At 41.0% G+C, this 14,187-nt stretch overlaps 1 protein-coding gene across 1 annotated transcript in view; it reads left to right on the forward strand.

Moving 5' to 3' along the window:
• The window catches only part of CRABP1 (cellular retinoic acid binding protein 1), a 33,849-nt gene extending 22,213 nt beyond the window's left edge, over positions 1–11,636 (forward strand). The window contains exon 4 of the mRNA XM_089655271.1: positions 10,014–11,636. Coding sequence (XP_089511397.1) covers positions 10,014–10,064 — 51 coding nt within the window. The 3' untranslated portion in view covers positions 10,065–11,636. The remainder of the gene's footprint in view (positions 1–10,013) is intronic.
• The last annotated feature ends 2,551 nt before the right edge of the window (positions 11,637–14,187 follow it).

Genomic DNA, 14,187 nt, shown 5'->3' on the forward strand with positions numbered 1-14,187 from the left:
GGATGACCAGAGACTGCGGACAGCACAGGGATGACCAGAGACTGCGGACAGCACAGGGATGACCAGAGACTGCGGACAGTACAGAGATGACTGCTGACCTTTGGGGAGGGAGGGGGAGCGGGTACCTGAATTTGACAGGTACCCGATCTTACTTCCGCAGAGTTTTTTTTATCTTACCTGTTCCTTTATCCAGCCGCGCGCTGTCTTCCTGGCTTCTGTAGTGTGGGCGCTCGTCGGACTGCCGGATGCCCAGTGCGCATGTGCGAGAAGCGCTGCGCTTTGTGATTGGTCCGGCGGCTTCTGGGATCTGTCATGTGTCCCAGGTACCGCCTTACCATTCACAAAGAGCACTGCTTCTTGTGCATGCGCACTTGGGACCCGGCTGTCACGCACACTACAGCCGGGAAGACAGCGCGCCGCTGGATTCTCCTGGCGTGCCCACAGATAAGGCTCGGCGTGCCGGCTGTGGCACGCGTGCCACGGGTTCGCCATCACTGGTATAGAGCCTTATGAGATTTGATGAGTCTATGGGAGGAGGGACAGACTACTGATCAGGATGATATAGCTGATGAGGAATTTTCTAAATTAATGTTGGATCTAGCATTAGAAGCAAGTGGTGAGGCCTTGGGAACGCAACTACTACAGATTGACACTGTGACTTTACAAGAAGCCAGTTTATTTAAAAGATCCGGTGCATCTCCCCCTCTGTCTGCTGTTCCAGGAGTATCGTGTTTTGTTAAAGCTGTTACCAAGGATTTAGGAGATTAAGAAGGAAAAGTGTATCCAATGACAATCTGACTCCCAGTGAACGCAATGCTTTGCAGGAACTGCGTTTAAATCCCGATTTGGTGATTAAAATGGCAGACAAAGGGGGAAATATTGTAATCATGGATAGGAAAAAATATATAGAAATGTGCAGATGTATTTTGAATAATAAGGATTAGTATACTCCTATTCCCAGCATTAATTTAAAGAAAGAGCAGGCGTTTGTTTGCTATAATAGACCGAGCGCATCACGAACACGTCATTGACAAACAAACAATGGAATTCCTAAGGGTTACACATCCCCGCAACCTGGTTTTCTATGCCCTCCCAAAGGTTCACAAGTCTGTTGAGGACCCTCCTGGCCATCCTAAAATTTCTGCAATGGGATACCTGATGGAGAAATCAAGTAAATACATAGATAGGATCCTCCAGCCCTTTGTGGTAGACCAATTTTCCTATATTATTATTATTATTACACAGCATTTATATAGCGCCAACAGTTTGCTCGGCGCTGTACATTACAATGGGAGACCATACATGAGACAGTACAGTAACAATACAATAAAATACACGTGGGGTTTGAGGGCCCTGCTCCTTGGAGCTTACAATCTAGGAGGGAGGGGAGAGTGGTACAGGAGGAAATAGCTGTGGGGGATGGAGTGGTGGGGAGAACGGAGGAGATCAGCAGTTAGGTGAGGGCGGGGTAGGCTTCTCTGAAGAGATTGGTTTTCAGGGTGCGCCTAAAGGTGAGGAGGGTAGGTGACAGTCTGATAGATTGGGGTAGTGAGTTCCAGAGGATGGGGGAAGCCCTGGAGAAGTCCTGGAGACGGCATTGGGAGGAGGAGACCAGGGAGCTGGAGAGTAGGACACCTTGCATCTCGACACTTCTGCATCACCTCACCATTCCCCCCGACACCATTCTCCTTACCCTTGATATTAAAGCTCTGTATTCTTCAATTCCACACGCCAAGGGCCTCCAGGTCATTAAGAAAATATTTTACTCACAATAAATTCCAATTTGGTGACAGGACATTTTGCCAGGCTCAGGGCACAGCTATGGGTACAAATGTGCCCCAGCCTATGCCAACATCCACCTGGGAGAGGAACTCACCCCCACTCATACAACCTTAAGTTCACAAGCGAATGCAATACCCAAAAAGTGACTTTTTTGGATCTAGAGATTGAACTTAATGGAAATGGAGGTATTAAGACCAAGCTGTTTAGGAAACCCACAGTGACCAATAATCTATTGAATGCGAGTAGCTTTCATCCTCGCTGCCTTCTTCAGGGTATTCCAGTCAGACAATACTTAAGGGTTCGGAGGAACTGTTCGGATCCTCTGGACTTCGAGTAGGAAGCTTCCAATCTATGTGAATGATTTACTAAGCGAGGATACAATAAAAAATGGTTGGCGAAGGCGTATCATAAAGCAAGGGAGTCTGACCATGAGAAATTAATCTTCGGACCTAGGGCGAAACCCTTGAGTGATCAGGCAACAATTAATATCAATTTTCAGTACACAGAACTATCAGAAAATATAAGGGATATTTGTGCCAAACATTGGCACATTCTCAAGGAGGATTCCTTGGTTGAGAAATACATTAACAACCGCCCGAATCTAATCTATAGGAAGGGTAAATCTCTAGCAGACCTCCTGGTCCACAGTGATATTAATTGGTCTCCCCCTAAGCTACGTCTGTCATCAGGTATATATAGGTGCGGTTGTTGTGATGTTTGCCCCTCTATGATCGAGGGTGATAGTCTAACCTTGTTGACTGGTAGGATCCTTAGGTGCAGACAGAGAGCCAATTGTGGCACGTCTTGAGTTGTATATATTATTCTCTGTGTCTGCGGATCCTTCTATGTTGGCAAAACCATACATACCATCCACAAGAGATTTCAAGATCATCATTATGAGATCTCCACCTACCACCTCAAATTTCCATTGGCAAGAAATGCATGTCTTGAACATAATAGCGATGTTGGGTACTGGAGGCTGTCCCCCATGATACCGGGGGGGGGGGAGACTACGACAAAGTGGAACTCCAACATGAGACGAGATGGATATGGAAGCTGGAGGCCACAACACCTCTAGGTTTGAACGAAAGCCTTAGCTTTGCCCCCTTTCTGCCTGCCTAAAGCCCTCCTCCATCTCCAGTTGTCCCTCCCTTCCCCTTTTTTTTCACATATTCTTATATATATTTACATTTGGGTTTTGTTTTTGTCATTGATTTATGTTTTTTTTTATATAACATTGAACTATGTGGTCTTTAGTGCACCATTTCGATAGGAATTTTAACAATTTGCTGTTTCTCCTTTTAGAATGTTGATGTGGTTTTCTGGGCTGGGTGCCTTTTGGCTTTAACGTTTCTCCTCCCTTCAGGTTCTTTCCCTGCGAAGGGGGACAGATTGGGGACAGAGGGGAAAACTTTGGATTGGCATTTATGGGACAACTTCTCCCCTTTTTCTTTATGCTGTCCAAAAAAGTGTATGGTTTTCTAGAGGAATCATTGTATTACTGGAAAGATCCACTAGATGGTGCAATGGATATTTTGGATTAACCATATTGCCTTCCTGGAAGCTTATATAGGCTTCTTTGCACTGCGCATGCTTGTGACGTCACACGCATGCCACGTCATGACGTGGCCATGTCCCGAACATGCGCAGTTGAGATGAGGTGGCCATTTTAGGCACCCAGCTCTGAAACAACCTGTCAAACAATCTTGAGCCTACCTCTGAGACAGCCGGTTGTACCGGTGAAACCAGTCAGGAATGGGCTGATACCACACTCCCAGGCCCCCCCAGTGAACTCTCCATGGATGTCCATCACATGATAAGTACTACCACTCAACTTCAGATGCTCCTTTTTGATGCTTCAATCTCACTATCTCTTGCTGGTCTACTAATATACATCTGAAGGGACTGCCTATATTGTACTTTCTGCCTAAACTCTGCCTACTCTGCTTTGCCTAACTTAAAAGATACTTCTTTTGATTAATATTGAATACCTAAAGGGACTGCCATGTCTATCCTTATGCATCTGAATGGATTGTCTTATAACCACCTCACTCTGAACAAAATGAGTTGCCTTATATGTTGAATACCTTAAGGGACTGCCATGTCTATCCTTATGCATTTGAAGGGATCGTTAAATTACCATCTTGCTTTGCATAAAATTAGTTGTTTCATATGCTCCCTTGTCACTCTACTCTACCCAATTTTGGCAAGAAGTCTCCTTGCTGACATGTTTATTCACATTCAAGGGACTGCATATATGTTTATCGCTCTACTCTGTCAATCTTGCAAGAGATAACTTGACTGTTGAACACTGTGCCTTACAAGGGGAGTGCATCTAATGTCTTCCATATTACTTAATTGAATTTGGAGCAACCTTATCTTTAAGATTATCACATTTATACCAGGAATCTTCTACAGATGGGCCCCGGACCAAGGATGCTATTATTTTTCCATGTATGAGGGAGGTCCTTTTGGCTCACAAATCTCCCCTGGATGTGCCCCATTATCAGGAGCCTGAGGGAGTTGAAGCCATTACATGTATATTATTATCACCAGTAATATCCTCCTCTGGACTACATGTTGATGCATTGTCTGGGACTGTATGTTGTCATTTCCTCATGTGACATGGTTCAATGCCAGCTTAGTGTAAGAGGGAGGCCCGCACAGTTTACAATATCCTCCCCTGCATTACACTAACCTTTACATGAGATATTCAACAATTAGTTTTTTCCTGGTGATTTTGGCCTGGCAGAAATACCATATGTGACAAAGAGCATGCTCCCCTTTCAGGATCTTTTTGAATCATTATGTTTCTGCAATTTTGTTATATGGAGCACATGTGCAATTCATGAGGAAAGTTATCATTACCAACAATTGATCTACACATAAGTGGGTAGTCCCCTTTGGGGACTGTTATTTGGGACCTGTGGAGTGTGGTATGATTCTTTGTGTTATTGTTTTTAGAACTGTCTATGTTAAATAAAGAAATCATTGTGCGTCATTGACCACTAGCCCCTTTTGAATTATTGCTTTTGCATTACCAATATATAAACAAACCCCACATTCTGGTTGAGTCCATAACTAGCCATATTTTTCATGTAGCTTTTCCATATTTTGGTGTCTAGGTTCTCCCAGTTTACTTAATAATAGCTACACATTTAGGTACCTTGAGGAATTCTCTTGGAGGTTTTGCAAAAACAAAATTATGTTGTCTTGTTAAAGCACAACTCCACTGCATCTGAGCACCACAAACCAAAAACGCTGTTTAATTCATTTTTAATATTCAAAGCAAACTCACCCACCTATTCATGGCTCCATGCTTTATTTTGCTGAGAGATCGCTTTGAAAAACACCTTAACATTTCCTGGTGTGGCCATCTTCAGTAAATTAAGTTACATGATTAATGTAGCATTTAATTCCTGGAATCCATCTGCCCTTAGCAAACCCTTCTTTCCCTCCTGAATACTTCTGGAACATATGACATCATTAGCCTAGGCCAGAAACCAGGACATAACTGAAGAAATGTGAAAAAAACAAGTATAAAACAAGTAAATATGATATACCTTCCTATGTATTACCTAATGCTAGTAGAACAAGGAATACAAATAATCAATGTTGATTGAGAGAGTGATGTTTCACTTTAATGTCTGCTTAAAATAGGAAACAGTCTTTCATTAGGCACCTCTTAGCTTTCATCAGCTTACCAACCAGCTGCAGTCACCGTCCCCCCTCTCCTCGTCCATTCAAAGAACACATCTCCAAATTGTCCAAACAGCGAATGATCAAAGAAGGCTTCGTATTCATTGACCCAAAAAAATTACAGCTATCACTGTAGTATCTTCAACTACTACAGTGATTTCCAGCTTTCCCAGTGGTCCCTCAGGTGTAAGTAATGCTGACTTACATTTGCCAAGCTGGACCAATGTTAAGTATGCAATACAAATAATTCCTGGAGTTCAGCTTTAAAAGGTAGCTCCATTTTCATGGGAAAAAAATTAGCAAATACAAAAAAACATATTGTATAAAATTGCAAAACAAGTCTTATTTTAATTGAATGCTATTAAAAATTACCTTTCCTTTTCAATCTGCAGCATAATTTTCTGTAAAATGCAATGAAATATGGCTACCTGGAGGTGTTCTGTACACAAGATATGTCATTTTCTGCTTATGTGATTGGCTTACTGATTTTCCCAGAAGTCTGCACTAAGATACAAGTCAGATTTTGAGCATCCCCTGCAACACAAATGTCATTTTTGGTGGGAAACTCCAAAAGGAAATCACATCTAAAGGGATGCAGATCCTGCAATTTTCTTCATTAGAGCCCTGTAGGTGCAGCAGCTGATAGATAATTATGAAGTCATTCCCATACAGATTCACTCTGCGCATGGTCACAGACAAACAAACAGCTATTTCCTCAGAATACCAAAAGGTAGGAATCTGCAACAAAGTTTGTTAAAATTCTTGCAATGTACATAGATCATCAAGAAGGGAATGTTTTTTTCTCAACAAAAGTGGAGTTACTTTTTAAGCTGTTACAAAAAATAGTTGCACCCTCTATTTAGTAGAATATTTTTTTATAAATATTGTTTAACTGAAACCATAAAGTAACCATACATTTCATAGTATCTTACCTAATGTAGGAGGAAAATCTTGCACATAGGATTTTCTTTTGTGTATTGTGGATAAGCCATAAATTAATACTTTTAACAATGCAGCCAAGCAGTTTGTTGGAAAACATTTCAAAAGTAATTTTCTTATCAGTTCTGTCTACCATGGGAGGATTTTAACAAAGGGTTTTAAAAAGGTAGTAATAAGATAACATGTGCCCACTCACAAAGAAATGATCAGTCTAAAAATTGAATAGTAGGTGTATTGTAACACTGAGAGACAAAATAGCAACAAAAAATTCTAACAAATTATGCACTGATTTGCATGTTCATGACGGAAATAAGTATTTGATCCCCTATCATTCAGTAGGATTTCTGGCTACCAGGTGTCTTTCATGCAGGTAACAAGCTGAGATTAGAAGCAGTCTCTTAAAGGGAGTGCTGCTAATCTAATTTTTTTACCTGTATAAAAAAAGACACCTGTCCACAGGAGCAATCAATCAGATTCCAAACTCCCCACCATGGCAAAGACCAAAGAGCTGTCCAAGGATGTCAAGGACAAGATTGTAGACCTACAACCTGGACTGGCCTACCAAGAAGGTGACAACAGTTGGTGCAATCATTCGCAAATGGAAGAAACACAAAACAGCTGTCAGTCTCCCTAGGTCTGGTGCACCATGCAAGATCTCACCTCGTGGAGTGTCAATGATCATCCCAGAACTACACGTGAGGATCTTGTCAATGATCTCCAGGCAGCTGGGACCACAGTCACCAAGAAAACAATTGGTAACACACTACGCCGACAAGGATTGAAATACTGCAGTGCCCGCAAGGTCCCTCTGCTCAAGACAGCACATGACCAGGCCCGTCTGACGTTTGCCACTGAACATCTGAATGATGCAGAGGTGGACTGGTTGCAAGTGTTGTGGTCAGATGAGATCAACATCAAGCTCTTTGGAATCAACTCAACTCGCCGTGTTTGGAGGAGGAGGAATGCTGCCTATGACCCCAAGAACACCATCCCAACTGTCAAACATGGTGGTGGAAACATTCTGCTTTGGGGGTGTTTTTCTGCTAAGGGGACAGGACAACTGCACCACTTCAAAGGGAAGATGGACGGGGCAATTTACCGCCAAATCTTGTGTGAGAACCTTCTGCCCTCAGCCAGGGCATTGAAAATGGGTCGTGGATGGGTGTTCCAGCATGACAATGACCCAAAACACACGGCCAAGGCAACAAAGGAGTGGCTCAAGAAGAAGCACATTAAGGTCCTGGAGTGGCCTAGCCAGTTTCCAGACCTTAATCTGATTGAAAATCTGTGGAGGGAGCTGAAAGTTCGAGTTGCCAAACGTCAGCCACCAAACATCAATGACTTGGAGAGGATCTGCCAAGAGTAGTGGGCCAAAATCCCTCCTGAGATGTGTGCAAACCTGGTGGCCAACTACAGGAAACGTCTGACCTCTGTGATTGCCAACAAGGGATTTGCCACCAAGTACTAAGTCATGTTTTGTGAAGGGGATCAAATACTTATTTCTCTCATAAACATGCAAGTCAGTGCATAATTTGTTAGACATGCATTTCTTTTGAATTTTTTGTTGCTACTCTGTCTCTCAGTGTTACAATACATATACTATTCGACTTTTAGACTGATCATTTCTTTGTGAGTGGGCAAACATTCAAAATCAGCAGGGGATCAAATACTTATTTCCTTCACTGTATATATATATATATATATATATATACAGTTGTGTTCAAAATAATAGCAGCGTGTTGAAAAAAGTGAATAAAGCTCAAAATCCTTCTAATAGCTTTTATTTCCATACACACAAATGCATTGGGAACACTACACATTCTATTCCAAATCAAAACATGAAGAAAAATATATCAAATTTGTGTTGTTTCTCTAAAACAAATTGAAGAAAAGTGAATATTAGACTGTTCAAAAAATAGCAGTGTTTGTATTCTTCTTTACAAACTCAAATATTCACTATATACACTGAAAAATGTTTGAAGGTTTTGCTTTCTTTTGAATCACTTGTATAAGCACTGTTTCTGAGAACTGCTGTACATCTGTGTTGCATGGAGTCAACCAACTTCTGGCACCTGTGAACAGGTATTCCAGCCCAGGATGATTGGATTACATTCCACAGTTCTTCTCTATTTCTTGGTTTTGCCTCAGAAACTGCATTTTTGATGTCACCCCACAAGTTTTCTATTGGATTAAGATCCGGGGATTGGGCTGGCCACTCCATAACGTCAATCTTGTTGGTCTGGAACCAAGATGTTGCACGTTTACTGGTGTGTTTGGGGTCGTTGTCTTGTTGGAACACCCATTTCAAGGGCATTTGCTCTTCAGCATAAGGCAGCATGACCTCTTCAAGTATTCTGATGTATTCAAACTGATCCATGATCCCTGGTATGCGATAAATAGGCCCAACACCGTAGTATGAGAAACATCCCCATATCATGATGCTTGCGCAACCATGCTTCACTGTCTTCACAGTGTACTGTGGCTTGAATTCAGTGTTTGGGGGTCGTCTGACAAACTGTCTCCGGCCACTAGACCCAAAAAGAACAATCTTACTTTCATCAGTCCACAAAATGTTGCGTCATTTCTCTTTATTATTATTATACAGTATTTATATAGCGCTAAAGGGTTTGCCCAGCGCTGTACATTAGCGAGGGGGACAGAACAAGAGACAATACAGTAACAATACAATACACGAGGGGTTCGAGGGCCCTGCTCTTTCGAGCTTACAATCTCTAGGCCAGTCAATGTGCTCTTTGGCAAATTGTAACCTCTTCAGCACGTCTTTTTTTCAAAAGTGGGACTTTGCGGGGGCTTCTTGCAGATAGCTTGGCTTCACATAGGCGTCTTCTAATTGTAACAGTACTCACAGGTAACTTTAGACCTTCTTTGATCTTCCTGGAGCTGATTGTAGGCTGAGTCCTTGCCATTTTGGTTATTCTTCTATCCATTCGAATGGTAGTTTTTCGCTTTCTTCTACATCTTTCAGGTTTTGGTTGCCATTTTAAAGCATTTGCGATCATTTTAGCTGAGCAGCCTATCATGTTCTGCACTTTATATGTTTTCCCCTCTCCAATCAACTTTTTAATCAAGGTACGCTGTTCTGCACAATGTCTGGAACGACCCATTTTCCTCAGAATTTCAGAGAGAAATGCACTGTAACCAGCATGTACAACATGTGCTGCCTTCCTTCCTTAAATAAGGGCAATAATTGCCACCTGTTTTCAAAGAATGAATGACCTCACTAATAGAACTCCACACTGCTATTATTTTGAACATGCCCCTTTCAATTAGTGATTCAATTACACAGAATCAGCAGCATGCATGTCATGACTGTTGGGTCTGTTGGATTTCTATTACTCTACTACACCTGCTAGTATATTATATATATATATACCATGTAGAAATATAATTTCTACCAAAAACAGTGATTGATCAGGTTAGTGATGTCTGACTGCTATTATTTTGAACACAACTGTGTGTGTGTGTGTGTGTGTATATATATATATATATATATATATATATATATGGTATCAGACATTTGAGAGGGTATGTATATGTTGTCCTGTGTCTAATTTTGCATGCTTTTTTAACAGGTTTTTGGAGCAGACGATGTGGTCTGTACACGGATATATGTCAGAGCATGAACACAAATTCATCAGGGCTCTCAAAACCGTTCTATACCCATCAGTTATGTAAGGATCCTGCTACACCAGCTCATCTGTTGTATACTTTAAGGTTGAAACAGTGTTGTCATTCACTAGTAGACTCAGACTGCGCTCTTACAAAATGCAGTGTTTTATAGCAGTAGTGCTCAAAGTTCATGTGGCATGAATTGCCTATGATCCTTAACAGCTCAGAGTGCATTGGTGCTATTTCAGTAGATATTCCCAAGCAATTATATCACCATTTAATGCTGAACAAACAGTAAATAGTCTACTGACCTTTATGGACAGCCTTTTCTTCAGTCGATTTAATTAGAAACTCTCAAAATAATAAGCACTTAAATCCATACATCAATAAGTTGAAGTATACATCCCAGACACCCAATGCAAATGAACAAATCCCAAACAAAAATTTAGCACCTTTAAGATTGCACCAAACTTAAAATTTGTTGTGCCAAGTAGAAAAGCAGCCATTTCTGCTGTGTACATAGGGACTTTTGCCTTAATAATATATTCATGTATGTCCAAACCTCCAGTTATAATAGCTTTTGGACTATTTTATGGCTTTGTACTTTCTGTTGCAACAGGATTATGGGTTGTGGTATGGTGATAATTTAGCATTTATTATAATTCCCCACATTTACTAGGGTATACCATGTTTTCCATACTTTATTTTTTTAGATATGCATATTTTCATAATTGTAGGCATCTTTTCATATTGGCAAGGAAATATTCAACTTTTGCTCAGAAAAAGTAATTCTAATGCTACCATATTGGCAAAAGAATGAAGATACAGGAAACACACATACAGATAATTAAATACAAAGTCTACAAAGTGTGTCTGGACTTTTTGTATTGTTGGCGTATGTTATAAAGTAACCTATTATTGCATGTTATAGGAAAAAATTTCACCAGAATCTGGATATGCATTTTATTCTTCTAAAACATATTGCCTTGCCCAGAAAGCTCTTGGAAGAAAATTCACTATAAGGTGTATCCACAATTTTAGACATGGCTGAAATTATTAGTCAATAATAAGTCAGGCACTCACATAAAGGATGCACAATTCAGTTTATTACAGCTGACCCCTATCATAATTCCAACCTGACTGGAAAAAAAGTTTACTTGTGTCTACAGTCAATTGCTTTCCCCCTAAATTAAAATAAGCTCCAGATGAAGGTACTGAATGCTATGTTTAGTTATAAATAGTGAAACCTTTATGCAGGTATGCCATTATAACAACCCTGTGGTTGTGATAAAAGTATCTGTACCATAAATAACAAAAATGCCTGTTATGGCGCAAAGATTAAGATTTCATTTTTTATGGAACTTCTGAATCAAGGCTGTATTTCATAAGGACGCAGTCTGTCATTTATCCCTTACCACTAAAGGGGAATGGAATACACTACAAAGCACGACTCCCTTCAATAACCATACCTTGAACAATGTTCTCTGTATTGTGTACTGTGCCTTTGATCAATGTCTCATTACGCATCTGCTCTTGTTACTCTGTGATTTAATAAAGTTATTTCAATAAAAAAACTTCCCACTTTGGTTCCTAGGATTCTTTTTCCATGTACATTGACTGCAACACATGCAGACTGAAGTGTATACCCCTGCTGGATGCTAGGACATGTAACTCCAGAGCATACAGTTGCAAGAAAAAGTATGTGAACCCCTTGGGATAACGTGGAGTTTTGCATGAATTGGGCATAAAATGTGCTCTGAACGTCATCTAAGTCACAACAATAGAAGAACACAGTCTGCTGAACATAATACTACACAAACATTAGATGTTGCCATGGTTTAATTGCACATAACATGTAAACATTCAGAGTGCAGGGAGGAAAAAGTATGTGAACCTTTGGACTTAATAATTGGTTGACCCTCCTTTGGCAGCAATAACCTCAACCAAACGTTTCCTTTAGTTGCAGATCAGACCTGCACAACGATCTGGAGTAATTTTGGACCACTCCTCTTCACAAAACTGTTTCAGTGTAGCAATATTTTTGGGATGTCTGGTGTGAATCGCTCTCTTAAGGTCATGCCACAGCATTTCAATCGGGTTGAGGTCAGGACTCTGACTGGGCCACTCCAGAAGGCGTATTCTGTGCTGTTGCAGCCATTGTTTTGTTGAATTACTTGTATGCTTTGGGTCATTGTCCTGTTGCATCACCCATCCTCTGTGGAGCTTCAGTTGGCGAGCAGATGGTCGTACGTTTTCCTGCAAAATGTCTTGATAAACTCTGGAATTCATTTTCCCATCAATGACAACAATCCGTCCAGGCCCTGAGGCAGCAAAGCAGCCCCAAACCATGATGCTCCCTCTGCCATGTTTTACAGTGGGGGTGAGGTTTTGATGTTGGTGTGCTGTGCCTTTTTTTCTCCACACATAGTGTTGTGTGTTCTTCCCAAACAACTCAATCTTGGTTTCATCTGTCCACAGTATATTTTGCCAGTAGTGCTGTGGAACATCCAGGTGCTCTTTTGTAAACTTCAAACGTGCTGCAATATTCTTTTTGGACAGCAATGGCTTCCTCCGTGGTGTCCTCCCATGTTCTCCATTCTTGTTTAATGTTTTCCTTATTGTAGATGTGTCAACAAAAATGTTAGCATGTGCCAAAGATTTCTGTAGGTCTTTAGCTGACACTCTGGGATTCTTCTTTACCTCATGCAGCATTCTGCGCTGTGCTCTTGCAGTCATTTTTACAGGACGACTACGCCTAGGGAGAGTAGCAACAGTGCTAAACTTTCTCCATTTGTAGACAGTCTGTCTTACCGTGGACACATGAACATCAAGGCTTTTGGAGATACTTTTGTAACCCTTTCCAGCTTCATGCAAGTCAACAATTCTTGATTGTAGGTCTTCTGAGAGCTCTTTTCTGCGAGGCTTGGTTCACATCAGACAGTGCTTCTTGAAACCAGTAAACCCAAAACAAGGTGTGTGTTTTTTAAGGGCAGGACAGCTGTCAGCAACACATCCAATATCATCACACTGATTGGAGTCAAGGTTGGCTCACTCCTGGCTCCCATTAGCTCTGGGAGAAGTCATTAAGCTAGGGCCTCACATACTTTTTCCTCCCTGCACTGTGAATGATTACATGTTATGTGCAATTAAACCATGGCAACATCTAATGTTTGTGTAGTATTATGTTCAGCAGACTGTGTTCTTCTATTGTTGTGACTTAGATGACGTTCAGAGCACATTTTATGCCCAATTCATGCAAAACTCCACGTAATCCCAAGGGGTTCACATACTTTTTCTTGCAACTGTATATCCAGGAGTTACATTGTCAGTTGCTGCTGGACCCAAAAGAAGACCAACAAAAGATGTCAGCAGTGGTAGTGAAGTAACAAGGGGGGCAGCACAGACATTGTGCACAGTGTGAGTATGCTGTGCATCTACTCTTTATTAGCTGACTTTTAACATAATGAAAAAAATCATTAAATGTGGCATTGCAAACACTGGGCAACCTTTCAGTTTATTCATTAGAGTGAATTCATATTTAAGTCAGATAAAGACAATTCTAGAGTTAAAGGTAAACTTCAGACAGATTAAAAAGACAAGCATTAATGCAGCTCTGAATTCATTAGCCCTTGTATCTGACTCTTGCTATCCGTGTACAGTACAGCAGATCTCAGATCAATAGAGGAAGACACACCACAAGAAATCTGTCAGGTATACTGCAGTTCTTATGTGCAAACAATGAACATGCTGACAGGGGAAGAGAACAAAGTATCAGAGAGATCAGCTCATTGGCAAGCTGCTTCTCCTTTCATTGTTCAGTACAAGCTGGAGGGGGAGGCAGCTTGTAGGTGTAATTCAAAACCCATCTCCAGGCAAATCTTCACTCATTTAGCATGTTTTTTGTTTATTATTATACAGGATTTATATAGCGCCAACAGTTTGCACAGTGCTTTACAACATGAGGGCAGAAAGTACAGTTACAATGCATTTCAATACAGGAGGAATCCGAGGCCCTTGCTCGTTAGAGCTTAGAATCTAAAAGGGAGGGTCAGGTGATACAAAAGGTAATAACTGTGGGGAATGAGCTGATGGAGAAAGTGGAAATACAGTTGTTATGTGGATGTGAGATAGGCTTCC

This window comes from Staurois parvus, unplaced genomic scaffold, assembly GCF_062004578.1.
Source record: "Staurois parvus isolate SC_StPar_1 unplaced genomic scaffold, SC_StPar_1.0 ptg000832l, whole genome shotgun sequence".
Lineage (NCBI taxonomy): Eukaryota > Metazoa > Chordata > Amphibia > Anura > Ranidae > Staurois > Staurois parvus.